This window comes from Amaranthus tricolor, chromosome 8, assembly GCF_026212465.1.
Source record: "Amaranthus tricolor cultivar Red isolate AtriRed21 chromosome 8, ASM2621246v1, whole genome shotgun sequence".
Taxonomy (NCBI): Eukaryota; Viridiplantae; Streptophyta; class Magnoliopsida; order Caryophyllales; family Amaranthaceae; genus Amaranthus; species Amaranthus tricolor.
Window position 1 is genome coordinate 24,177,108 of NC_080054.1, and position 25,627 is coordinate 24,202,734.

Consider the following 25,627-nt stretch of genomic DNA (forward strand, 5'->3'; position numbering starts at 1 on the left):
AAAGTTGGGTAGAAATTAATATTAATACATCTAAATTTTAAAATATTTAATCATTAATTAATTATAAGGTTTGAAGATCCAGAAGAGGATATGAGATCATTTGGATCAATAATTATATGATGTTAATGTTGAATCAAACATGTAGTTTTGGGTCCAAATATACATAGAGTTTTTTTTGAATCAAATTATCTTTTATAGTTGTATGAAATTATCTCACTGTGAGATGTGCCCGTATAATAACTCATTTTAATAATTGATCATTTTAAAGTTGTAAATGATCATTTTAACACGCTAAATATCTCATTAAAAGATCATTTTATTTAAGAATTTATGTTATTGAATAAGTTGAAAATTGAACTAAGATGATAGAGAAGACCTTAACGGCCCGTTTGGTACATAGTATTAGAGGGCGGTAATGGTAATAAAATTAAGTAATAAAAAATTTGGTTGTTTGGATGCCTTCAATGGTAATGGATGATAATAAAATAAGGTAATGAAATTACCAAAAAGGGCCATTTTTATTACCATCAAACAACCTAGTATTAGGCTGTAATGGTAATGAAGTATTACTGTGGTAATAAAATAAGGTAATGTTGTTTCGAGCCGAAGAAAAAAATGATGAAGAAAAAAAAGGTAATGTATGTAATTATCCAAAAAAAATATTATTATTAAAAAAAGAATCATTAGATAGAATAATTTAGATACAATAATGCTTTTAGATACAAATATACAATAATGAAACTAAGAGTCATTACCATTTTTTATTACTAACAACCAAATTCAATCAATGAAATATTATCTTCCATTACCATTCTTTAGTCATGCACACCAAACAAAATAATCTTTATTACCAATTCTCATATCCATTTCTTCATTACTATTGTCATTACAACATTTCATTCCCATTACTTCATTACCATCAACCAAACGAGCCTCATTACCATCAACCAAACGGACCGTAAGTGTAAGTATTTTAGAACGGAAGAAGTACGATATTTTAAAAAAAAAAGTTATATTAACATTTCTTACTTCCCTAAAAACCAGATTTGCCCTAAAAATTAGATTTGCTTCCTCCTTGTTAGCTCTGAATTTTTAGAAGCAAGAGCATGTTCTATCCCTTCTCCTCCACCTGATTAAGTGAAGAAATCAGCAACAATTTCCTTTCCTTTGGCCTGGAAATCGATTAAGAACTGCCCCAAAAACCCAATTTTATTCCCCAAAATTAATTTTTTTCCAGGTGTTTTGGTTTTGGGTGTAACAAAGCACCCTAAAACTTTGAAGCTCCAAACTATCGGCGGTGGTCGATAATGGAGGCATTGAAGGTTTCAAAAGCTAATTTGGTTGTTTATCTTCACCCCTCGAAGACCAAAGCCGTTCCAGATTCCGTTAAGCAGGAACTTAGTTCTCTATTATTCAAGTATTTCTCTTGTAATTGTAAATTTCTTTTGCTTTCAATAATTTGTGACTTATCTTGATTGAATCCTTTATTCCATTGTTTTGTTCCCACTATCAATTCAATTTCACTAATTTCAATTCGATGTCATTTAAACATAATTGTTAATTTAGGTGCTTGTTACCCTTTTCTGGGTTTGTCTGTGTAATGTAAATTTTTTAACTGATTATAATATTAAACTTTCTTATGATTTTGGCAGTTTCTGTTGAATGGGTCGTTAAGAAACAAATGGTTTATGCTTCTCAATTGGTTAAAAGCATGATTGTATTTATTTGGTCTGTTCAATAATATGCAATAGTTTCTTTATGACTTCTTTATTTTATATAAACAAGTAAAATTAATGTGAATTGTAAGCCTTGTATGATCGGGCATGATGCACATGCTCGGAATCATCCTTATTTTTTTATAATCAAAATCCATGATTTGCACTGAAAGGACATTCTGATTCACAACTGAGCAATTCTTCAAGATGAATATGATTCTCTCGGGGGAGTTTTATGTGTCATTGAACTGTTGGAGTGTATGTATTGATAGAGTTTCAGTTATGTTAAGCATTCTGTCCAATTTTTTGTTGGGTTCTGTATTACATGTGTAATTCATAATGTTTTGGACTGATCATTTTTGTAATGTTTCTTATTGTTTTGAATTTCAATTTATGCTTTGGTCCCCAGGTTCAGTGAAAGTTTTGATGGTGTTTTATTGGCTTATGAGGTTGTGGATGTTCCAAGTAAACGCGGGAAAATTTTAAGTGGCCTGAATCCTTATGTTGGTGTTAGAGTATCGGCCAAACTTTTACTTTTTTCTCCAAAGCCAGATATGTATTTAGGTATGCTGTCACCTTTAACTTCAATCATTAACTATTGTGTCACATTTTTCGTTGTTGTAATCTTCCATCCTTGTGCTGCATCAATTGCAGTGCATGGGGTTTCCCACCTTCTCAACTTTTGTTAGCAATCAAAGGATTTGTTTCACATTTTGTTGCCTTCTCGTTACGTAGAGTACTTCATTTGATTCGGATGGCTGTTTTTGGTCCAAAGCTTCGGTTTGTTAAAATATATTTTGAATTGATGATGTTTTCTTATCTTTGTTTTTTCCAGAAGGTAAAGTTGTAAAGGTGGCAGAAGAATCAATTCATGTTGTTGCTCTTGGATTTTCAGCTGCTATTATCACACAAGAAGACATTCGTGATGAATTTGAATTTAAAGTTGTACGTACCATTTGCTTGTTTGTTTCATGATTTCCTTTTGATTTATTGTTGCTGCATATTTTTTGCCAATTATTATTTGGTTTTATTTGTTGTAGAAACATGGAAAAGAAGTGTTCAGGAGCAAATTAAATAAGCTTCATATAATTAAAGTTGGATCATTGATACGTTTCGTAGTCAAGAGGTGAGATACATTATTCTTCTAGTCAATCAGTTTGTGATAAAAATTGACTTATTTCTAGCTTATACTTCCATGCATGTTGCTCTCTAGAGCTTTAGCTTTTTCTTGAACTTATATAGATGGTAAAAACTTGAAGTGAGCCATCTCTGAGAAAGTTATTATTGACGGTTAAAAGCTACCTAGTCAACCTTTCTTAGTTTGTTGGTGACTTGGTGATAATTCTGTTTCTCATGTGAACATCCCTAGATATAGAAAAAGACATGAAGGGGTTTACTTTGGACTATCTCTCAATTCCTATTTCTAAAATTCAATGTTCGGAAAAGTGTAACATGATTCGCTAGCTAATGCGCGATTCGTTCGAATTTGTCCAAGAATAGCCCAAAACTGACCATAGTTCGCTTTTTTCAATTCGCGATTCACGAGGAGATTAGCGAATCATGTGATGCTGGTTCGGAAACACGTTGAAGACATTAGCTTTCAAGTTTCTCTACATTTGTATCATTTATAACAGTATTATCTTGAAGTTAACCTTTTCCAAATTTAAAAGATTAGTTGATACTTAGTTCGTATGGCTTTTTCCCAATGCTGCTTGAAGATGGATCATCAATATGAGATATGCCTAATTGTTTTTTATAGGGGAACTTTAGCGTGGACATAATCTAAATGCATGAAAAGAACTTACTATCTTGCATATTTTTTTCAATATATTCATTAATAGTCGAGTTTCTAAAGTCTAAAAAGTTGATATTAGGCTCTCATTTCAAAAAGATATTAGAACAAAATTATGTCTTTGTACTACTAAAATTCTATGTCAAAATGTACGGCTTATTCTATGGTATATGGTGAACTTCTAATGTATTGAATTTATATCCGTCAAGTAATATGTTTATGAAATCGAGATTTAAGTTTAATGGTGGTCTAGATCTATATCATTGATTGTTATGGTTGACAAGACTGCAAATATGAATACAAATAATGTATTAAGAAAGAATACTTTTCCCTTGTTGAAATTTATTTTTCAATCAAAAAGAAATGGCTTCACGCAGAATTCACATTTGTATCAATGAAATTGTTAAGATGATAAAATCAGGTTGTTAGAGTGCCATTTCTTAAAGATTACACTGAATTCTTTTATCTATAACATAACTGTAGACTGGGAATGGGGGAGTTAAAATCTTACTTATTATTTGAGCAAGAGTTGCACAAAATTTTTGGAAGATTTTTTTACTAAAACGGTAAGGAACATAGACTCAAAAAGAGGGTGAGGATTACCGAAGATGACTTGGATTACATGAGTGGAAAAAGATATGAAGGATTTAGACTTACAAATTAAGATGGTAAAATATCAAAATGAATGGAGAAAAATCTATGTGGACGACCACTGGAAGTTAGGAATTGATATATTAGTTCATGTAGCGGACTCTAATATTTTGGGATCAAGGCTCTGACATTGTTGTTTTTTTAACCAAAACAATAACTTACGACAATAATTGAAAACAAGATTAAATTGTTGAGATTAGAGTTAATCTAAGATTTTTAGGGTTTCAAAACAATTAGAAAAAGACGAGCTAGGATTAGCTATTCTATCTTCATATCTAGACTCGGCTTATTGGGGCTCTAATTCGACCCTTATATATGGGTGGAGTCTCAAATGAGTAAGTTTTAAACGAACCTTCTATTTGTATAATGAAGCAAGCCAAAAATGGGGCTTAAAGGGCCTTTATTATATTTAAAGAGTTCTAAATGATGAAAGTATGAAGTAGCTCAACTACTGTTATGTACTACTACTTCTACTTATTTTTCGAGATTAAACAAGGACAACTTGTAATACTTGTAATTGAACTAACAAATTTCTCATCAAAGAGTTAATTTTTTGGAGTATTGTTTAATTATCATTGAATTTTGTATTTCATTTGTTTGTAAAGTGTCACAAAAAGAAACCACACTATTAATTTTCTTCTTGAATTTTGCACTTTAGTAATTCACGCAATGGTTGTATTAGTGTTTTCTTGTTGGCAAAGTAGTAATGAGGTTGGCCATGAATGATTTTGGCTTTGTTGCTTTTGATAATCAAAGCTGCTTCAACAAAATACAATGGTGGCTACCTTTGCAGTCTAAAAAGTGCCGAAATGTGCCCGACCAAACCTCAAATCTTGTATCTAGTGCTCTTTAAAATTGAGACCATGAGTGATCTTTTGTGTAATTTTACTACATAATTTTAGAGAATTTCATTTTGGTATAAGAGTATGTCTGGATGCAACTCAACTTTAAAAGACCAAAGTTTTGAATGGATTGAGCCGATCCAAACTGGCTCGACCCTTTTGACCCCTTTTCATTTTTGCAAGGCCTGATTGGCCCATCACAGCTTGTTTCCATTTAACGTTCCTATTTGAGACTTATCAAACCCTTATTCAATCAGTTGTGCACGTCTAATCATAGCAATCTGATGGAAAAATCTAATCTAATCATGCACTCGTTAGAGGATTTCCGAACACACCGTTTCTTTTCTCGGGATAAGAGGATCTCAAGGGTTATGTCCAACTCAACTCTTGCATCAGTCTTAGGCGTAAACCCAATTTTTTTTTTTTAAAAAAAATCACATCTATTAGTGGGCTATCACTCTTGTGCAGATCTCTAACCTAAAGAAAGTCAGTTGGTCTCTAAGTCTAGTTTTTGCAATGGTTTGTTGAAACCGCTTAAATTGACACTAAGGAGATTAGATCAACTTCAAAGCTCGACTCTTGCTCGGTTATTTGAGATCGAACATATAAACCCACAAAGTGTAAATAGAGACATGATAGCTCAACAATCATAAAACACAATTTCTCTAAATCAAACCATCATCACATTATAATAATAGGCTAGACTGCAACTCTAAACAATTACTCACACATGGTTAAACTAGAACGAAGCAAAACCATTATCATAGATTTAATAATAAACATGATAAAAACAAAAAATAACAATAATCTAAACAACAAAATTAGTAAAGGAAAAACTTGATGAATAATATAGAAAATTGGAATAAAACCAAAGAAATCCATAATTGAGATAATCTTCAAGCAAAATTTCAGAAATATAGCAATCTTTAATTAGAAAAATCTAAATGTAGATGAAAGATGATCAAATACCCAAAAATTCAGAAATACCAAGAACATCAACAATAATCAACAAGGATTGAAGGCTATTTGTATTTAGGAAAGGAAACTTGCTGTAGAGTAATGAAGAAAAGCTTATATTGCAGTAATGAAAGATACAATAAGATTTTACGAAGGTTAAAATTAAAGGATTACGTAAAGTGGAAGAAGCTTTAAGGGAAAAGACGATTCTCTATACTGAGTACAATGGGAGGTATTCATAGGAGAGAGGGGAACTAACTAGAACATGGTGGAATTTCCGAAAATGGTAATGTGGCAAAGCATATAATCCTTTTAAAGTGAGGCCACTCTCATCAAAATGCAGAATTCCGCTGAAAATTGAAGTTCAGAGCAAAAGCCAGTGTCGTTTATCTTAAACGCTACAGTCTCATTGGGCGAAAATTTGGAAATTCGGCTCGCTACACAGACGAGCACGGTCTTTGTTGACATTTCTTTGACCAATAATTTTGAATGTTGCTCCACTCGTGTGACATGAGCATTGGTGGCCGTGTGACATGGGCGAGCACATGATTGACTTGTCGCTTATCTTGGTGCTGTTGTTGGACTTGGATGGAACATGCTTGGAGGATGATCCTACTCAATTGGCATGGGCTAGGGCGCCTCCACTTGCATTTTAAAAATTTTCTCTTTTCTTCGAGTCATCAAGTGTTGACTCAAGGCCATTTGAGCATGTTTGGTCTACTCACTATTCTCAACTTGGTTATGAGCTTTCCCAAGCCTTTAAAGGTTTAGGGAACATCGCCCTAATGCATGCCAATGCTTTTAAATTAGGTAAAAACCTACACAAACAAGTCAAACACACACCCAACCCAAAAAGGATGTAAAATCCAAGCAAACAAGGCAAATACTTAGAAAACATTCAAAAACACCCAAGAATGTGTGTGTGTGTCTGTGGTGAGGGGCTTGTAAATTAATGGCCTAAGAAGTAGAATGTGTACTAATTTTTATTTATCGATGAGTTTTTGGATTTTCGGAAATGGCATAAATGAAAGGGCTACAGCTGGTTTTTGTTTAAAAATTCTAGTAAATCCTCGTAGTTTTTGTTTTATAGAACATGGACATGTCAGTCAACTAACTCAATTGGTAACATCACATGGAGCTGGGCGTTAATCGCATATGAACTGGTCAAGCATATTGTTATCATTGTCAATTGCTGCTCTTTATACACACACACACACTAGAATAGGGTTTGCTACATGTCACATGATATCAAAGTCAAGGCCATGATCACTAACGTGGTAATGATCCGACTTCAGAAATAAAATTTCAAGTGGGGACTGCTTTTTATGTTTATATTGTATATTTGCATTGTTGTTTGTTGTTCCTAGTTGTTGAGTGCATTTTATGTGGTTTGTTTGTTTTTCTTTTGCTTGCTGGGTTCTTGTTTCTACTAGAGCATCTTTCGTTGAATTGCAAAATGTTAGTGTGACGTGTTGTCTATTCTTGTAGTTTTGATGAGGAAACAATCCACATATCTGGGTCCCTGATTTCACCTACTACTGGAAGTATACACGTGTTGAACAAGAACTTACCGGAAACTGTGTTAACTAACAGGTACTATTACTGTAAACCTCAGGCAACATAATGTTTAGGTTTTGTATTTTCTAGTGTATGTAATTGATTTAACTGTCTTGTTGTGCCAGGAAACAGAGGGAAAATGAAGGAATAATAGAGGAGCTCCATAGTGGAGCAGTTGATGGAGGAGAAATTTCTGATGATTATCACATATTGAGGAAATCTAAGAGAAAAAGAGGGCATCATTGAAGCCGTATTAATTTGTGAGTTCCTTCCTCTTGGGGTTGTCATATTGATTTGTCCACAAATTGTCCATGTCCATGCAATTTTCATCTTATGTTTTGGTGCATACTTTGTGGGCAAGGTACGTAGATCCCTTTGCATTTTTGAACTTCTAAGGTACGTTGGCAGGGGTAGTCTGGAAAATGATATATTTTTGAAAAGTTCCTTGTTCTGTAATAAGCTCACTCACTTGGAGATTTCTTGACTCCCTTCACTTCCTAAAGTTTTTGGATATCCTTATCCTATGTTTTAACCATATCTCACTTCTCGTGCTGCGTTATCACCTTTTCCAATCACTGTTACCACTTTCATGACCCTTGAGTTGTGGGTAAGGTACCTAGAGGCTAGAGCACTGATATGCTTATCCTAGGTTCTAATCACACGTCTCGTTTTCATTCTGTGTTAGGAAAAGGTAATAGCAGCCAAGCTCAAACAACATGCCATCACTATAACAGTATGTGGTCACCCTTCCTCGTCATAACTCAACAATGTTTCCTCCTTCATCTCTGATTGTTGCTACATGGCCATTTTTGATGCCATTAGCCTACACAATGCATCATCACCCAAGACCTTTAAGCAGGTCTTAAGTTATGAGGTTTTGGGAAGTTAACCACCATTACTACTTGCTTAGTGTTTGTTGAATTGGAGGTAGAGAAAAGAGAGTGATTTTCATTCCATCAAATTTAGATAAGCAAATTTGATCTGCTGATTGGTCATTTTCCCAAGGTTCTGAATTTAAAACCTTATTGGTGCAGTTGACAATCTAAAGATAGGTGTTGAAGGGGCTTGAGAGTGTGGGTGTTGCTTATCTGCATTAGACAGTTGGATATTTGAAGTATACAAAAGAAAATCTAATATTTGAATTAGGTGAGTAAACATTTAACTAATTACAACAATTTGTAATTCGTGGCCTATAGGTTAATAACATTTTAATAGCTGCTAGATATTAGAAGTATCTCTTTGCTTCATAAAGTAAACTCATTTTGATCATTTTGTTGAGTTAAACCAAATATTGACATGCAATGGCGCAATTTTGTGTAAACCTACAATACTAATCTCGGATTCTAAGCAATGCATGATTTGGCAGCATCCTTTACCATTGATCTAAAGCTTAGTAGTTGTTTATCTGGAATAGCATTAAGCTCAATATTTCATTGGGCGTAGTTTACTATGAATAACAAAATTAATATGGAATATCATCATTTTTTATTATGTACATAATTTTGGAGTTCATAACAATCAATAAAATAACACAACAAAAACTAAAAACTGCCCTTTTTCAGACTGGTTAAGTCAAACCAGCCATTTAGAAAACTGCCCATAGTAGATTCAGCTGAACTGGTATCATTTTCAGGTATGCAGTCCACTGCTTTGTGATTACAATCTGCAATTTGACAGATAAAAGTAATTTATCCTTGTGCCCATTGATGTCTTTTCCATCCTCTCCCCGGAACAAGAAATAATTGCTTTATTTTATTTTATTTTTTATCTTCCAATTATAGTGCATAGACCACAATATTCTTATGATTACCTACCTCTCTCGTGCCCAGAAACACCAACAATTTTCTTCAAGTCTAGTAACTACAAGACATTTCCTAAACAAACCCTGTGTCTTGCTAAGATTTAATTTTTGACCCAAAGCTCTCTCATGTGTATTTATTGTACCAGCAATGACCGAACATTACTGCACCCAGTAAATATGCTGTAGCAAATATAATTTCTCCCTAGCTAGCCTTGATATACGTAGCGAGAAGGTATCGGGAACATGTAGGAAGAGAGAATAGGATCACCTCAATGTAGCCACGAATAGGAGCACCAGATTCAGGAATTTTGCCATCTATTTTGTAGGAGAAAGATAGAGCTTGGTAGGAATGTTTAACAAGGAACTTTATCAGAATGAGTATTTGCGTTGCTGCACTATTAGTTTTAAAAAGCGTGCTTTGTGTAGAGGCTCTAGAAAAATTGCTTTTCTTATTCTATTTAAAGGATATATAGAAGGCATGTTGATATCTATAGTGAATGCAAAAAAAAAAGATTAGGATCACAAATTAATTGTTGAAACTTCATTTCTTTCCACCCACCAACTTCTTTCAATGAGATATCAATGACTTATACTAGTATGTATCTAGTATGTTTTTCTGTTTATAGTGTTTATATAGTTTGATGTTGATTTTACTTGAATACGTTGACAAGTATGACTTTCTTTTTGTTCGTCTGTTGTGGCCCGTGGGACTATCCTCATATGGAGAGCTTTGACCTTTGTTTTACTTTGAAGGCCTTGATTGGTAGATATTAATTTCATGTTTTTTTGAATTCATTTTTAACCGGAGACAATCAAAGTGTTGAGCAAATACTATAAAAACAATGGGAGTGTTTGCTAAACGGTTGATAGCTGATAGGTAGCTGATTTGACCACCAGTAAAATTAACTTTTGACCCGATGTAGTGCTTTGTGCAACTTGTTCAAATTAGCTGATTTTGCCTCAAGAAGCTTCCTGAATCAGCTGAGTTACCGAACACTATTTTTAACTTGTTTGAACGTATGAATCAGCTACCACCTCCATTCAGCCGAAAAACCCCAATAAGTTGAGTTACCAAAAACCAAAAACCCCCTATGTCAAAATTTCACTATGAGATGATTAGTTTGTTTTTTCTATTGGGAGCAACACGTTTAATTGACCAGTGCCATGTAATGACGTTTCTCGTGGCTCTTGCAGATCCGTCTGCTTGTTGGAGACGACGCTCAAATCACATTATTAGGTGAATGTGCTGAGTTCAAGTTGAAAAGAAAAGAAATGTAACAACGGAGTAGATTGTAGAACAAAATTACGGGAATTATGTAAAATTGTTGGCCCAAAATTTTGGAAATTTGTGAACTCGATAGGATAACGGCTAAGTAAGTTTTGTTCGTTACTTAACATTTACCTTTCAATTATTTTTGAAGCATGTTGTTAAGTGTATGGAGTTTGAAACTGGAGTTGCCTTTGTGGAAAAAATTATTTTAGATGGGTTTAGGGGTCAATTTGTTTTTATTGGGTTATGATCCATTGATAATTTGCAAAATTAGGTTTTGGTGACATGGCAAAATGTGAAACCCATTAGTTTGATGTGATAGTATATGTGGCTTTTTTTTTTTTTTAAAATATTTTTTTTATCTATATTTATAATTTAAATTAATTTTTCTATAAAAAATATTTTTTATAAATAAAACTAGATACTTGAGATGTGGATCACCCTAAGAATTGGATTATTTGTTAAAGTTTTGGGTATTGTTTACATTGCCATGAATTATACGTTGGTGAACATTTTTACCATATTCTATTTAGAATGATTATGGATGATGAAAATGAATAATTTGAAAATTAATTTGATATTTTTACTTGAATAATATCATTAAGTATGTTTCATAAATTACGTGTTTTATTTTAGTCTTATCAATCAAGAAAAGCAGTAATGTTAATCAGAGTGATCAAATTTCAATCCAAACAAAATATTTTTTTATTAGATTTGTTGATGTTTAATTTGATTCGAAATTAATTTAAAATTGACTGAATTTAATCATAATTTGAAAATTTCAAATCTTAAAGAGTCCAGGCTTAAAGAAATTGAAAATATTGTCAGACTTAATTGTTATTTAAATTTTATATTTCAAATCAAAATTCCCTTGTTCAAGAATTAAAAATAATCCATTGGTTCATTTATATTCGAAAAAGAAAGTTAGACATCCAAAATGTAATTTTTTGGAAAATATAATGATTAGAATTTCTTTTAAAGAAATTGGGTTCATTTGATCAAGAAATTAAAAATCACTCGACTTAAACGCTTAATTTCTTATTTTTGATTTTAATAGACTATTTATTTCAATGATTTGAAAGTTGGGAAGCATAAATTTGAACACAATTGAAGTAATTTTTCCTTGTTTTTTGATAAAATTACTTTGAGATTTTTCTTAAATGAAAAATTCAGTTTCCTCTATTTTCTACCATTTTGAGCAGTAAAAAAAATGCTACGAATAACAATTTTTATTTAAGTTAGATCACTATCACTACCAGCGACTTCTAGTTCTCCCTTGAAACTCATACTTCAGCCGAATAGGATTCCAACTCACTGTTTTGGACAACTATTTCCTAGACGCTTAGTTTGAAAAATACTTTTCAAAGGGGTTACGTTGACCAAGGGAAAGAAAAGCAGTGTCGAATAAAAACATGACAATTATAATAGCTTATGGAGCAGATATTAGGTTTCTCTATTACTTTTTACTATTACCCTTATTAAGATTATGACATCTATTTAAGAATAAAAAATAAAATCTCAAAATTCCCCATATTTTTCTCTATCAAGTAATTCTAACTATTAGATTGAGTAATAGACTCTTCATCATATTCATATTTTAAGTAAGGAGAAGGGATTACTTTTTCAACATATTATTATCATGCAAACAACCTGTACCTATGTAGTCTGTACTCTGAACAATAATTTACAGGAAATAAGTCAAAGTATTAGGAAAGAAATTGAAAAAACTAAAAAAATTCTAGCATCGGTAGAAAATCCAAAGTAAACTTCTAATTAATTGAGATAGATATCTCAAGTTGTATTGTATGTGTAAATCCATGTTTGGTAGATTTTAAAATTTTACAACTCAGCGGAGCACAACTGAGGTTTGCAAATTTACGAACCAAAACAGATCCACAGCGGAACCAGACCATTGTATAACTCCTTAGGCTTTAGAACCTAATCCTATTTGGCCCGCTTCATTAGTCATTACAAGCAAGAATTTATCCTATGCACCCTGAGATCATAATTCATAATTCGTAATTCATTAATGAACGACTTGCCCCCTTTTTATATCATAGAAATTCATCCTATCAGAACTACATACAAAATTTTGATAGGGTAGATCGTAAAAGCAATCAGAAGACTAAACACTACAAGAAAAATATACCAAAAATCTACATAAACAATTAGTCCCAACAATAGAAATATAAGAAGAGTAGTACCATTGATAAATGATTAGACCTGGCAACTCGTTTTTTAACTTTTTTTTTTTGCTCAACAATCATCTCTTCCTCTTGGCAGCAGTTCCTGACACACGCCCGCCTCTCTTCCCTGATGCGGGCTCAGCAGCACCTCCCTTGCCTTTCCCTGCTGGAGCCTTTTGCGCCTTTTTGGTGCCTGAACTTCCAGCACCTTTCAGTTCCAATTGTACCACAACCCCTAGAGAATAGCCAATATAATTTTTGCTCGTTAAAAAACACATATGTTTGAAGACAGGCATATGAAGTAATTTTTACGCAGCTGACCTTTTGCATGGTTGCTCTCGAGATCCAACTTGATGTTCTTCACATCATCAGTATCATCTGCACGAGATGAAAATCATATGATTTTTGAGTCAGAAAAATCATAGGATACACCTAAAAAATAAAAATGCCATATAGACAAAACAATCCATTACTTGCTTAATATACAAAAGACTTCATTTCCATCTCATTCTCAAGCGTTCACAACATGGGAGTATGATGAAGCAAAAACAAAGGCAAAATGATCACAAGTCATTCAGGAACAACGTAATATCAATACACTGTCCTACTATGTCCATAAAGTTACAAGTTTTACACAGAAGAGCTTTTTCATGCGAGCCAAAGTTTACAGCTTATGGGCAATAAGTTCAAGGTCAAAGATAATGCAATAACATTGAGTCAAACTACTGAAGAATGTAGGGTTGACAAATGATGTGTAAGCAATCTCAGATGCAGTTGTTCTCTTAAGACAACCTGTTTGCTATTATACAGGGAAAAAGAATTTAAATTTAATGATATTCCTTATATAGATATTTGAAGGTACTTGGCATGAAAAACAGGAAGTAAACAGACATTAGGAGAGAGCTTACCGAGCTCTTCAGTATCTTCAGTATTCTCTTCTTCATTTTCCTCGTTGATATCATCAGTTTCCTCACCAAGTTCATCGACCGGCTCCAAGATAGCAGCAATTCTCTTCTTAGGAGCCTTTTTCAATCCAGGAAGGGTGATCATGTCAGCTGTCCGCACCACGCGTAAATTGCTACCTTCTTTATATGCTTTTGTTAAAGCAGCTTTTACTGCTGGCAATATACCATCTGTTGGACTAGGACGTCCCTAATACAGCACAAATGAAAAGCTCAAGTGACAAATACACGCATAACTAAAAAATGCAATGACGGGTAAACACCTGATATTTCGACAGCTCCATTAGCGTCTCATAGTCCTCCATATTCAATGAGTAAGTATCCATAAATTCTACAACTTGTTTTACAGCTTCCTCCTGCGAATCAAAAAAAGCACTGCCAGTAAGTGCAAACCACTGTTGACAGTAATAGTAGAGTAGGGATATTGTATAATACATCAGACTTGACTGATAAAATAGATCCTGACCTTAGGAAGAGCCCGAAGTGGTTCAGTCAACTTTTTACAAAGAAGTGTAAGGAAATCAAGACGTAAAGTTCCCCTGCATATCATTAAAAAAATAGAGATGAAGAGTAAGCATTCTTAAAACCAGAAAACCAGGTGAAGGAATAGGCAGTTGTGACAAAAACATATTATAAGAGGATAGGTGATTAAACAAAGTTGCTAAGCTAGGAAAAAGAAGATAAAAGAAAGCTTCAAACAACCAAGAAGTACATTTCAACCCATATAAACATACGAAGCATAAAAGCTAAGTTAGAATTTTCATTTATCCCTTCTCTAAACAGAGACAATAGAAACAAAAGTTACTTCACTTTAATAGGATAATTACAAAACCATCACATTGACAAAAAAATAAGTAGAGAAATGCAAATACAAGAAAACAGAAAAAAAAGACATCCATTATAAACAACTATATTGAAGCATCCACCTTTGTGATACTTGCTTAAAGCCTCTCGTACTCATACGGTCATACCGAAAGTTGCAAAACCCAATACTCAACTCCTACAACCGTAATGGAGATATGGATGATACATGCACTACTGTGTATGACATAATATTTTATACAACACAAACATGAAAAGGCAGATTCAATTCAAGCTCATCTATTCAAGACTTGGAAGACCACAAGATGCAAGTTGCAACACTCACAAACCTCAGAGTGAACTACAGCAACACACACACACCATATACATCAATAAACTATTCATGTATAGCAATATAGCTACTGGATAATATCCAACTTTAAATATGTATGAGATCCAAAACGAACATGTGATTCGATCAATCAGCATTTGATACTTCAAGCTTTCAACTTTACAAGAATAATCAGGTGCTCCTACGCAGTAAAGTACCGGTATATTATCACCGCGTACTCTAGTAGTAAAAGTAAAATTAATGGGAGTAAAAAGCAAGGTAGCTAAAGGCAAAATTATGCAGGGAGTCACAGTGGGCACTGGCAGATAAATGAAACGGCATAGATTAATTTTGTAAAGCTAAACTAAACTTGATCACACTCCCAGATCGTAGCAAAAAGACACATCAAAGTTGTCAAAGTAAACATAAAAAATATACGGGCATCCAAGAGAATATAGAACTAATAATAGAAGAGCTTGCATTCAATATATAAGGCATACATGCATCAAAATCATATCTTTAAGCAACCACACACATACATCTTGGAAAAGCCAAGCATAGGATCAACAATGAGCAAAATAGTTAAGCGTATGAGAGAATACAAGGGAAGACAAGCAACCATGCACATGCCAAAAAAAAAATTCTTAAACGACCTATAAATATAATTTTTTATACAAAAGCAAAGTACATTTGTTGTATTCCATAAGTAACATTGAATTGTATTTTTCAAATTATACGAAGTGAATAACTCATTTAGCTATATAGGCCATGATGAAAGAATATTTCCAAAAATGAAAAAGAGTACGAAATATTAACCATAGATGGATCGACACGTGAAAGAGCATAGATGTACCTCCCTAAATACGAGTTGTTAGATGCAACCATATGGACATGAAGATCCTCTAGAATCCTTAGATTCTTTCCCATTGTTGAATTCTTTCCAAGCCACCCACCAAACCTGTTGAAATTTCTTTCACCCTGCAAAATTCATGTCAGATTTACAGCTACACATGGCAGCGTCCACTTAGGTTATTGCGATGCGGCATGAAAATGGGTCATTAAAACTGCCAAATCACCTTAGTCATCTAAACTTGGCCATCGGAAAACAACACAGGACAGAACAGAAGCACCAACACTAATATTCAGGCAATTTAACCTTGAAGACAAAACAGAGTGAAATAACTCCATTTTTAATAGATTTTATCTAGTACTCCAAATAAAAAAGAGAAGATTCAATAATAGATGAGCCAAACTCTCATCAACTTAATAAATTGGTTCAAATAAATTATTTGTTTACACCAGTAGCTTGCGAATACTTTACAATAGAGATGTGACAAGATTAAAAAAGTCATGATAATAAATTGACAATAGCTCGATATTTGACCATTTTAAGAGGAAAAATAGAGAACTATCATGAAAAGAATGTTAACAATAACATTCCATTATCCCAATGCAACTTAATTGTTCCTACTCATGCAAGGTTTAAGGGGGATGTATACAACCTTACCCTTGTATAACAAAAAGGTTATTTAAGCTTAACTTCTGATTGAAAATATTATCTACAACTTTTCAAACTCTATTTTTTCTCATTTCTAAAAGGAGTAATGAGTGGTGATGACAATACAATAAGAATATTTTGCAATAAGGAATGGAGAAGCAATATGTAGTGTGAGCTTTCACCGTGAGGCAGTGACAATCTCACAAAAAATTACAAAAACTTATCCTCAATTGATCTCATAGCAAAAAAAAAAAAACAACAGTTAATAACTTTACCACCAGTAGATTAAAAATTGGATTTTTTTTTCCTTACTTTTTAATGTTATTTAAACTAATCTCAACATAATGACACCAATCTCAAGTAACTAACTATTATCTAACATTTTAAGTTTTTATTTGAACTCATTCGCTTTATTTCAACTTTGTTTTAAATTGTTAAAAGAACTTAGAATTCCTATTTGAACTTAACATAGTTATCTAAATTAATTAGCCCTGATTCGAAGTATGATTGTATGAACCTATTTAAAATTTATATTTATTACCACAACTAACCTAATAATTAACCTTGATCATTAACTCAATTTTCCTAAATCAAAAGTTATAGGAAAAACCCAATTACAGTAAAGTTTCTTTAAAAACATATAAAACGTTATCTTCTCATGCTACATCATTGTCAGTCTTTCACGGTGTCACCTCAAATTTTTACCATCTAAACTTTTGAATTTCTTTGAAATTCAAATTCAATGGACCATAACTAAACTATCATGTTATGTGAATGAATTTATTAGCTCTTATCTAGTATATGGCTTCCTAAACCATTTTCTCAAAGTTAAAGAAAACCCTTGGAACTTGTTCTTTCATTGAACCTTAGCATGCAGTACAAGGATTCTACGAGTCCCGCATTCATTCCTTTTGATGTGTCAGACTGTCAGTTGCCAATTCAACATATATGCCTCATTTATAGGAAGTGTTTTTTGTCCCAATTCACCTACAATTTTCCTATGAATTTTTGGTACAACTTAAATAATGCTAGCTTCAGCTAATACTTTGAATTTATTTGAAAATATAAGTACTTTAAAAAGCTAATTGTAGGATGAAACTGGAAACCGTTATCTCAATTAGAAATGTGTATGCACCTAAGCACATGTTAAAAAAGATGTTTAGAAGTACCTTGAGAGATAGAATTTAAAATGAAGATATATGAGGGAAAGTTTGAATTGAGGACAAGATAAGAAGGAAACGACTACATTATCCAACGGATATGGATAAGAATATGGGCATGTATGAGGTTGACCAAATGATTCAATGTTAAGAAAATGGAGAGACGGGTATCGAAATTTAAGAGACAGAATGGAAGCCAAATATGAATTTGGTGACAGGAGTTATATAATGATAGGAAGAAAAACGGTTTGCAGGAAGCATATAGCACTAGAAATAGAATAGGTGTCCTCCAATGGAATATGCCATGAATTAGCATATTTGATCATATAAGGAGGCAAATGTAATTCCACAAAAGTAGAAATAAGCCTATACCTTCAAAAATGTCTCCCTCTGTCCATGCATCAATGAGGCCCTAATGGAAAGAAAGTAAAGCAGGCAGGTACAGAAAATTAGTAGAAATTAATTAAATAGAAAAGGAAGCATTCCATTAATTCACAAAAGAACAGAAAAAATATCGAAGAAACATACGGTATTATGCAGGAGGAAATACAGCTACTTTGAGAGAGCTGCCACTGCCTGTATCTTCTTATTTGTACATTAATAATATCTCCATCAGCAATTGATTCGGCTGCACGGGCAAGAGAGCTCATTCTTTTCATCCCACCATCATCTTTACACGCAGAGTTTGGCCGATAATTTATATAATTTTCCTGTCATGAATGAGAAACTTCAAAACAAAAAACCAGGCTCACATACAATCATGCAATCATTTATTTGTTCAAACTAAAATAGCATATAAATTGGGCAGTTTCTAATGTAAGAAAATAAGCAAGCGAGAAAATGCAAGCAACTCGAGTTTTTTATGCATTCAGTTGAAGCTTTACACAATAATGTTAAAATAATTTTGTATCAAAAATCAAATAATTAGGCCATTAAGTACATGACTTCCAGTGTGATAAAAAGTTCAAGCAAGTGATTTAAAATGAAGACGAGACCTGGATAAGAAGTGGAACCAAATCAAGGTCACTCATACTCAGGTCAATTCTTTCATCCATCCTTAACTTCCCACCATTGAAGCCAAACAGCCTACAAGATAACACTGTTAAGCTAATGTATACTCCATAAACAATGCAAACATGACAGCAACAATACTTATAAAAGCCTCCCTTCTTTCCCAAAAACCATGGCAAGATACCCAAAAATATCTATAGATGCAGCTTATACTTCGAAATGTTCTATGTTAATTTTTGACTTTTTGTGACAATCAATATTTCCAGGCCATATAACCATTTGAAAAATAAGACAACGAAAAAATCAATCTATTCAAGCAAAAAATTCTAAGAACTGCATATATTAAAAAAGCTACCCATTAGCAAACCTTTATGGCCAACTACTTTCCATAGGTAAGCAAACCAATTGAGAAAATGAGGATTTCAGTAAATACTTGTCAACAGCAGTAAAAGGTGAAATGTCTTCGTCCTTGGCGCTGCCAAGAAAGCGCTGCCTTATATCGTCATATCCAATAACTGACATGGACAAGCTCATATATTGCAGCTGATTCACAGCCATGCGTATATCTCCATTACATCTCTCTGCCAGCTCTTCCAAAGCAATCTACACAAATGCAAACAAATCATCCATGATCCACTTTAAAGAAGATGAATTAGGAGTTTCAAAAATGATATGGAAAATAGGAAATATTTCTTTCTGAGTAAATACCTCGTTCACTTTAAGCCCTTCTGCATTTGCGATTTGCGACAACCTCTTTGCAATCTACAAAAGGCGGATATATATGAGATTAATAGTTGAAACTTTGATAAAGAGGTCTCTTCATGCTACATTTCTGGTGACCAATAATGCAATTCGTGAGATGTAAAGAAAAAACCCCAAAAATAACATGATCGATACAAGGAAACGTGTCTTGGTGCTTTGTTTGTTGATGACATTGTTTTGATAGATGAGACCAAGGAGGGGGCAAATGCTAAGTTAGAACAATTGAGACAAGAGTTGGAGTCACAAGGTTTCAAATTAAGTCAAAGCAAAACAGAGTACATGGTGTAATTTTAGCATAAATGAGATAGCGAGAGACACTATAAAGCTAGAAGAGAAATAATTGCTTTAAGTGGATGCTTCAAATATCTTAGGTACATATTTCAGAGTAGTGGGGACATCCAACAAGAAGTGATCCATAAAATCAGATGTGTGTGGCAAAAATGGAAAGTGGCTACTAAAATATTATGAGATCGAGATGTAACCTTAAGCTTAAAGGGAAAGTTTTAACAAACGACCGTTAGACCGGTGCTACTATGTGATTAGAATGTTTAACTTCTAGAAGGGATCATTGTAGAAAGATGGGAGTAGCGAAAATGTGAATGCTTCAATGAATGAGTGGGCATACCTTAAGGGATAAATTTTAAAGCGAAGATATAAAAAAGGTTTAGGAGGGGTAAATATTGAGAAAAAGATGAAAGAAAATCGTTTAAGATGGTTTGGGCATGTGCAAAGACATGATATTAGTGAAACCGTAAAAAAGATAAAACGTCGAAGCTCGAGAGACTTAAAAAGAGTACGAGGAAGACCAAAAATGACTTGGAGGACAAACGTGAAAAGGATATGAATGATATTGCCTTACAAATTAAAATGGTAGAAAATCGAAATGAATGGAGAAGAATCCATTTAAATGATCATTTGGGATTGAAGTTTCGCCATTATTGTTGTGGGGTTGCTAATCAAGAAGGTAAGTAATAGTATTTAGCAAACGTAAAGAGTATAAATTTGATGACTAAGTGCATCCCATCCTAATCATGTTAGTTATTTTAAATTAGGGCATGTTCTTCCAAAATGAACGGAAGTGAACAAAATTGTATGGAATAAAAATAAACTACAAGAGCAGTGAAAACGTACATGGAATTCAATTGAGCAAAACTAAACTAAACTAAAATGAAAACAGGTGCGGTAGATTAAGGCTTAGTTAAAGAGAAGAGAATTGAAGCCTAATAAAAAATCACAAATCACAATTCCTAACATTGAAGGAGGAGGTATACTTGTGAATGGCATTGTAGAACTAAAAGTTCCACAAAAAGAAGGAAGGAAATTACAAGATTCTCTTTTTCTTCATTGTTTCCCAAATGTTCTATGTTGTGTATGTGAGGTTGATTCCTAATAGTACTAGACTACTCATTCATAATATGAAGACAAAATAAGCTATTTTACAACTAACCCTCATATAACAGGATTAATAAGTTACTAAAAAGGCACAATCATTCAATGTTACAATCTTCATAAACATTAAGTACAAACTAACAATACCTGCTGTTTTGTAGGCTTCCGGAAATTATATTGTGAACAGTAGTTTACTAGACTTTTCAGTTTCTGACTATAACGATCGTTACAAATGCAGATTATTGGGACTTTGGATATCTTGATGCTAGCAATCAAGTCCGCAACCCCACCTCTGTCACCAGCAGACATGCCATCAACCTCATCCATAATCAGAACAGTCTTTGGGTGCTTTGACCTATAATTTCAACCTCATTAACCAGTAGCAGAGTAAAATATCGCATAAAGATGTGCTAGCCAATGAAGGGAACCAACCTATCCAGATTACCACCAAGACATTCATTACTAATAAGCTCCTTTACGGAATTTGCAGTGCTTCCACTAATTCCTTTGCCAATTTTAGAATCAGCTTTTCCACGATTATCACTAGCATTGACCTAAAGGGATTGAGAAGACACAAAACACATAAACAAAAGTATCCATATCTACAAAAATAAAGATTTTACTGATGATGATGGCAGTACCTCAATTGTCTCATAACCCAGCATCTTACTAACTAACTTTGCTGAGGTAGTTTTCCCTATACCTGGAGTCCCACTCATTAAGACTGCCTTTTTCTCTGCAGAATCACTTTGCTTCTTCCCCTTCTCCTTTCCTTTATTATGCAGAAACTGCTCTTCCCAATGTGACAACCAATCATGAAGACGTTTAACCTGCAACACACCAACAACAACAATGCCAAAGCCTTAATCTCAAAAAAGATGTCACCCTTCAATATTAGTTGAACTGCAAAAGCATGAGCATGGAGAATAAAGAGCCAGCGTAATCAATAAAGGACATACAAGTGCCTGATTGCCAACTATATCATTTGGAGTTTTGGGTCTGTATTTCTCTGCCCATGTCAAAGAAGCGCCTTTCTTTGAGATATCCTTTTTCTTTGCAGGGGATGAACTAACTGATGAATTTGGAGCCTTATTGGAAGACGAGATCCCTCCAAATTCTGCATCAAACAAATCAATAGATACACGCATAAGACATGCTTATGACTTCATAAAACATATAACCGACCAAGTATAAAATTAAAATATACACTTAAAGTTTGTTAGTTGATGTCAAAATACATGCAAACATTATTTAGTTGATGTCAAAATACAAGCAAACATTATGCACTTAGTAATGCAAAGATTGTCCTATCGTCCCAATGTCATTAAGTGGTTCCCATCTAAGCAGGGCTTTAGAGGTTGAATGTACGCATTCACATAAATAAGAAGTGTAAATGATTAAATAAGTCATTTCACTATAGTCCATTGTAATCTAAAGCTAAACTATAGATATTTTGGTTCCATTCATGATGGACATTGCATAGAATTGCACAAAGATTATGGCACGTGTATTTTCGCTAATTTCTTACCCAAATAGCAGCAAACCAGAGTCTTCTAGCGTCTTGAATGCTTTCTCAAAACTATCTAATCTGACTATGGCTGAGTTCCTATAGCGCTTAGCATGCTATCAAAATAAGTGGGCTTATCTTGTGAAAGAGAAAGTCGTATCTTAATATATATGTTGCTTCCTTCTGACAAGAAGCATTTAACTAAGGCATTATCAAGTTGATTTACATTAAGGTGATCCCAGATCTCAAACTTTAAGGTTGCAAGTTTTTAGCAAAAGCAGCCAGAGATGGTATCAAACACACCCACATATACAAGGGGGGAAAAGGAAAATGAAAGAAGGGAAAAAAGATAAAGGAAAAAAAGGGCCACCATGCCCTCCTATAATACATTTTATAAGATCTAGTGCATTGATGCAATACAATCCTTTCCTCTCATGATATATCCTATAAAATCTTGTGCTTAGATAGAGGAAGCTTAAGATCGAATTTTTTTTCCTTTTTGGTGACCTTTAATATATATATATATATATATATATATATATATATATATGTATATATATATATATATGAAATTTGACATGATAAGATACACACATGGCCCGCCAATATATTAATAAAACGAGATTAGAAACATCTAAGCATCATCCAAGTTGCAATCAAAAGCACCAAAACAAGTTACAAGTAAACAAAATTAACTTGACCATTAAAAGCTATCACACATACTCTTCACTTCCACATTCTGCTGAGTTTTCTTTGCAGCAGATGATGGAGTGCTTTCATATGGTTTCTTTGAATTATCTGAAGCAAGGATTTTTGATTTTTGAGATGCACGGATCAAATTAAACAAGCCATCCTCTGTAAGAAAAGAAGTTCTACATGACAAAGCACGACACTAGTGAGATGTAATACTAATAATAATAAGGATGATTCAGCAAATGAGAAAAAGAACCCAACCCTAATTCTTTCGCTTTAGCAGACTTCCGTCCCCCAATATCTTCATCACACAAAAGATAATTCTGAAAAGACAAACTCTAGTAAACAGCAGAATGGATGTATGCAGGTGAGAGTAAAACAAAAATAGGAGTCAAAGGTCAGAGGTGGAAACCGTTTTCTTGCTAACAGACCCAGTTACGCGACCTCCATGTCTTTTGATTAAATCTTCAGCTTCTTCCCTCTCCAAGCTATAAGGTAGAGTCGGAGGTTAGGAAATCAACAAGATATGTAATGCTCACAAATCAAATATATGAAACAAGACAAATGAACTTCCTAAAAGGAAAAGGAAATAATCCATTACTTTCAAAAATGTCAAAAACTAGAACCACAGAAGGTCATGTCAACAATTATATCTAGAACGCTATACCTGTCAAGTGTCCCAGAAATAACAAAAGTCAGCCCATCTAAACAATCTGGGGCACCTTCGGGGACTTCCTAAACCACAGAAAGGCAAAAGGTAAGATACAACAATGAGGATGGAGAAGAAAAAAAATAAATGGATTTAATACAACATCAGGCACTAAGCAAGACAACATGGTAAAAACATCACATATTTAACATTTTGATACCTTTTCTCCTTTGTGGGGTGGGTCTTTCCTCTCACCAAAGTTCATAAATCCTCCCCGTCCACCAGCTCCCCTTCCTCTTCCACCAGACGAAGTGCCTGATGGTGCTCCCCTCCCACGACCCCTTCCAGCAGATTTGACAGGAGTTGGTGTCTCCTTATCCTCATCCATTTCATCATCACCTTCATCAGCAACTACATTTTTCTTGGAGACACCACTTCCTGAACTTCCCTTTTGTCTTTTGCTAGGAGTAGTATCAACAGACTTCTTTTTTGAACTAATTGGAGTAAAGTCGTCATCAGCATCATCTACATCCTTTACTTTGTGGACCTTCTTTGCAGGTGAAGGTTTGATATCAATATGAGAATCCTCATCTCCCTTTTCTGACTTTCTTTTGGATGGCACCTCCACTTTTTTGGTCTCAACCTTCAACTTCTCTTGATCTTTATCAAAATATTTGCTTGTTTTCCTCCTCGCAGCACTTTCTTGACCTCCCTAACTCACAATAGTAATGACAACAGGGAGATTCAATAATTAACTTAAAATCTCTAAGATCAATCTTAAGCAAATGAAAATTCTTCATACATACTACAATAATGGGAAATATCAACTTCAGGAACACGATTCCAGGAAGGACGCAATACAACAAAAATTTATCAATGGGACTACATAATTCAGCAAACTAAGTCAAACAGAATACAAGATACCTAGAAAAATTGAGGTTTAACTTCAAACAAACAATTTGAAAAATACACCCAAAAATTAATACACTGACCGGTTTTGGTGTGTGCGAAGTAGTGGCAGGAGGTTTATCAGGCAAAGGCTTCATCGCGGAAGGCTTGGCAGCACTGTCATTTCCAGTATCATGTTTCTTCATGAACCATTTCCGAATATCTGACTGTATAGAAGAAATAAGGAATTAAAAAATAACGAAGATTTAAAAAACACACAATTAAAAGAAAAAATAGAAATTACTAAAATTACTTCACCATTTCGTTTACTCACCATGTCTGAATACAAAATCAGCAACCGAAATTGTTTCAAATTTGTTCACACGGATAAGAATTACATATATAAGCACAATCCTAAATCGCTTAATCACCACTGCAAAAACACATATAAATTAAACGACAATGCACAAAAATCAGAAGGGTTAAACAGACAGTTTAAAACTTTTAGGGTTTAAGATATCAAAAATTAAAGAATTTCATAAAGAATTTGACTTTTTTTCAACCTTATGTTCTTGGAAAGAAAACGTGAAATAATTTTAGACGCCGACGAAAGTAAAAATGACTATAATCTAACGATTCAACGACAAGACTCTAATGTATAATCATCAACGGTTCTTTAGGGTAATACTTCATATGATTGGGTGTGGAATACAGTGCATGGAACACAAAGAATCAGAGATTATATACTGAAAACCCTAATTGTTGCAAATTGCTAAGAAGATTGAGATGAATATGAAGAGAATGACACATAACCTGGCTTGTCAGACAATTTTCCCGCCACTCGACTGCTTTGGGCACGGCCACACGGGGCACTTAGCTTGTCATATATGACGAATATAGAGAACAAAACGCCTACTCGAATGAAACCCGTGCAAGGTGCAAGTTGTAAGGTATAAAATTGTTATTATAGGAATATATAATCGAATGATATAGATAATATTATCGTTATTAAAATTAAATATTTGTTGTAAAATGTGATAATTTATATAAATTAATTATAATTACGGATGTTTGATATAAGTGAATGAGACTTGTGAAACTTAAGATGAGATTTTTAAGTTAAGACTTTGAAGATAAAAATGTCTATCCCTTGTTTGTCACGGTTGTGACTTGAAAAGAAGAGATAAAATGAAAGTCTCAACTCA

At 33.6% G+C, this 25,627-nt stretch overlaps 2 protein-coding genes across 4 annotated transcripts; one reads left to right on the forward strand and one right to left on the reverse strand.

Moving 5' to 3' along the window:
• The first annotated feature begins 1,026 nt into the window (after window positions 1-1,026).
• On the forward strand, window positions 1,027-10,871 carry LOC130821388 (uncharacterized). 2 transcript variants are annotated; one of them, XR_009045362.1, is made up of 8 exons: window positions 1,027-1,417; window positions 2,125-2,279; window positions 2,551-2,660; window positions 2,756-2,841; window positions 7,446-7,550; window positions 7,640-7,774; window positions 8,549-8,660; window positions 10,510-10,871. XR_009045362.1 is itself a non-coding variant. In XM_057687135.1 (7 exons), exons 1-6 carry the CDS (start codon window positions 1,308-1,310, stop codon window positions 7,758-7,760), a joined length of 687 nt encoding a protein of 228 aa, XP_057543118.1. In that variant the 5' UTR covers window positions 1,028-1,307; the 3' UTR covers window positions 7,761-7,774; window positions 10,510-10,871. The 2 variants fall into 2 exon arrangements, 1 of the variants encoding a protein (XP_057543118.1); XM_057687135.1 differs by lacking the exon at window positions 8,549-8,660 and having other exon boundaries at window positions 1,028-1,417.
• A 725-nt stretch (window positions 10,872-11,596) lies between these two features.
• LOC130821387 (replication factor C subunit 1) lies at window positions 11,597-25,362 on the reverse strand. 2 transcript variants are annotated; one of them, XM_057687133.1, is made up of 23 exons: window positions 25,236-25,362; window positions 24,757-24,855; window positions 24,527-24,649; window positions 23,755-24,246; window positions 23,553-23,620; window positions 23,298-23,373; window positions 23,147-23,208; window positions 22,916-23,064; window positions 21,645-21,802; window positions 21,327-21,515; window positions 21,118-21,239; window positions 20,833-21,040; window positions 19,243-19,296; window positions 18,968-19,137; window positions 18,519-18,609; window positions 18,052-18,233; window positions 17,896-17,935; window positions 15,719-15,843; window positions 14,200-14,272; window positions 13,997-14,089; window positions 13,680-13,923; window positions 13,093-13,149; window positions 11,597-13,006 (listed from the first exon to the last, which is right to left on the reverse strand). In XM_057687133.1, exons 2-23 carry the CDS (start codon window positions 24,757-24,759, stop codon window positions 12,849-12,851), a joined length of 2,937 nt encoding a protein of 978 aa, XP_057543116.1. In that variant the 5' UTR covers window positions 24,760-24,855; window positions 25,236-25,362; the 3' UTR covers window positions 11,597-12,848. The 2 variants fall into 2 exon arrangements, with proteins under 2 accessions (XP_057543116.1, XP_057543117.1); XM_057687134.1 differs by having other exon boundaries at window positions 24,986-25,361.
• Between the last annotated feature and the right edge of the window lie 265 nt (window positions 25,363-25,627).

Excerpts from the sequence above, each read along its gene's own strand:
- LOC130821388 (XM_057687135.1), top strand. The coding sequence starts at position 1,308 with ATGGAGGCATTGAAGGTTTCAAAAGCTAATTTGGTTGTTTATCTTCAC. Across the intron at positions 2,661-2,755 it reads ATGAATTTGAATTTAAAGTT|AAACATGGAAAAGAAGTGTT; the intron begins GTACGTACCATT and ends TATTTGTTGTAG. Across the intron at positions 2,842-7,445 it reads ATACGTTTCGTAGTCAAGAG|TTTTGATGAGGAAACAATCC; the intron begins GTGAGATACATT and ends CTATTCTTGTAG.
- LOC130821387 (XM_057687133.1), bottom strand. Across the intron at positions 24,247-24,526 it reads CTTCGCACACACCAAAACCG|GGAGGTCAAGAAAGTGCTGC; the intron begins GTCAGTGTATTA and ends ATTGTGAGTTAG. Across the intron at positions 23,621-23,754 it reads CACCCCACAAAGGAGAAAAG|GAAGTCCCCGAAGGTGCCCC; the intron begins GTATCAAAATGT and ends TCTGTGGTTTAG.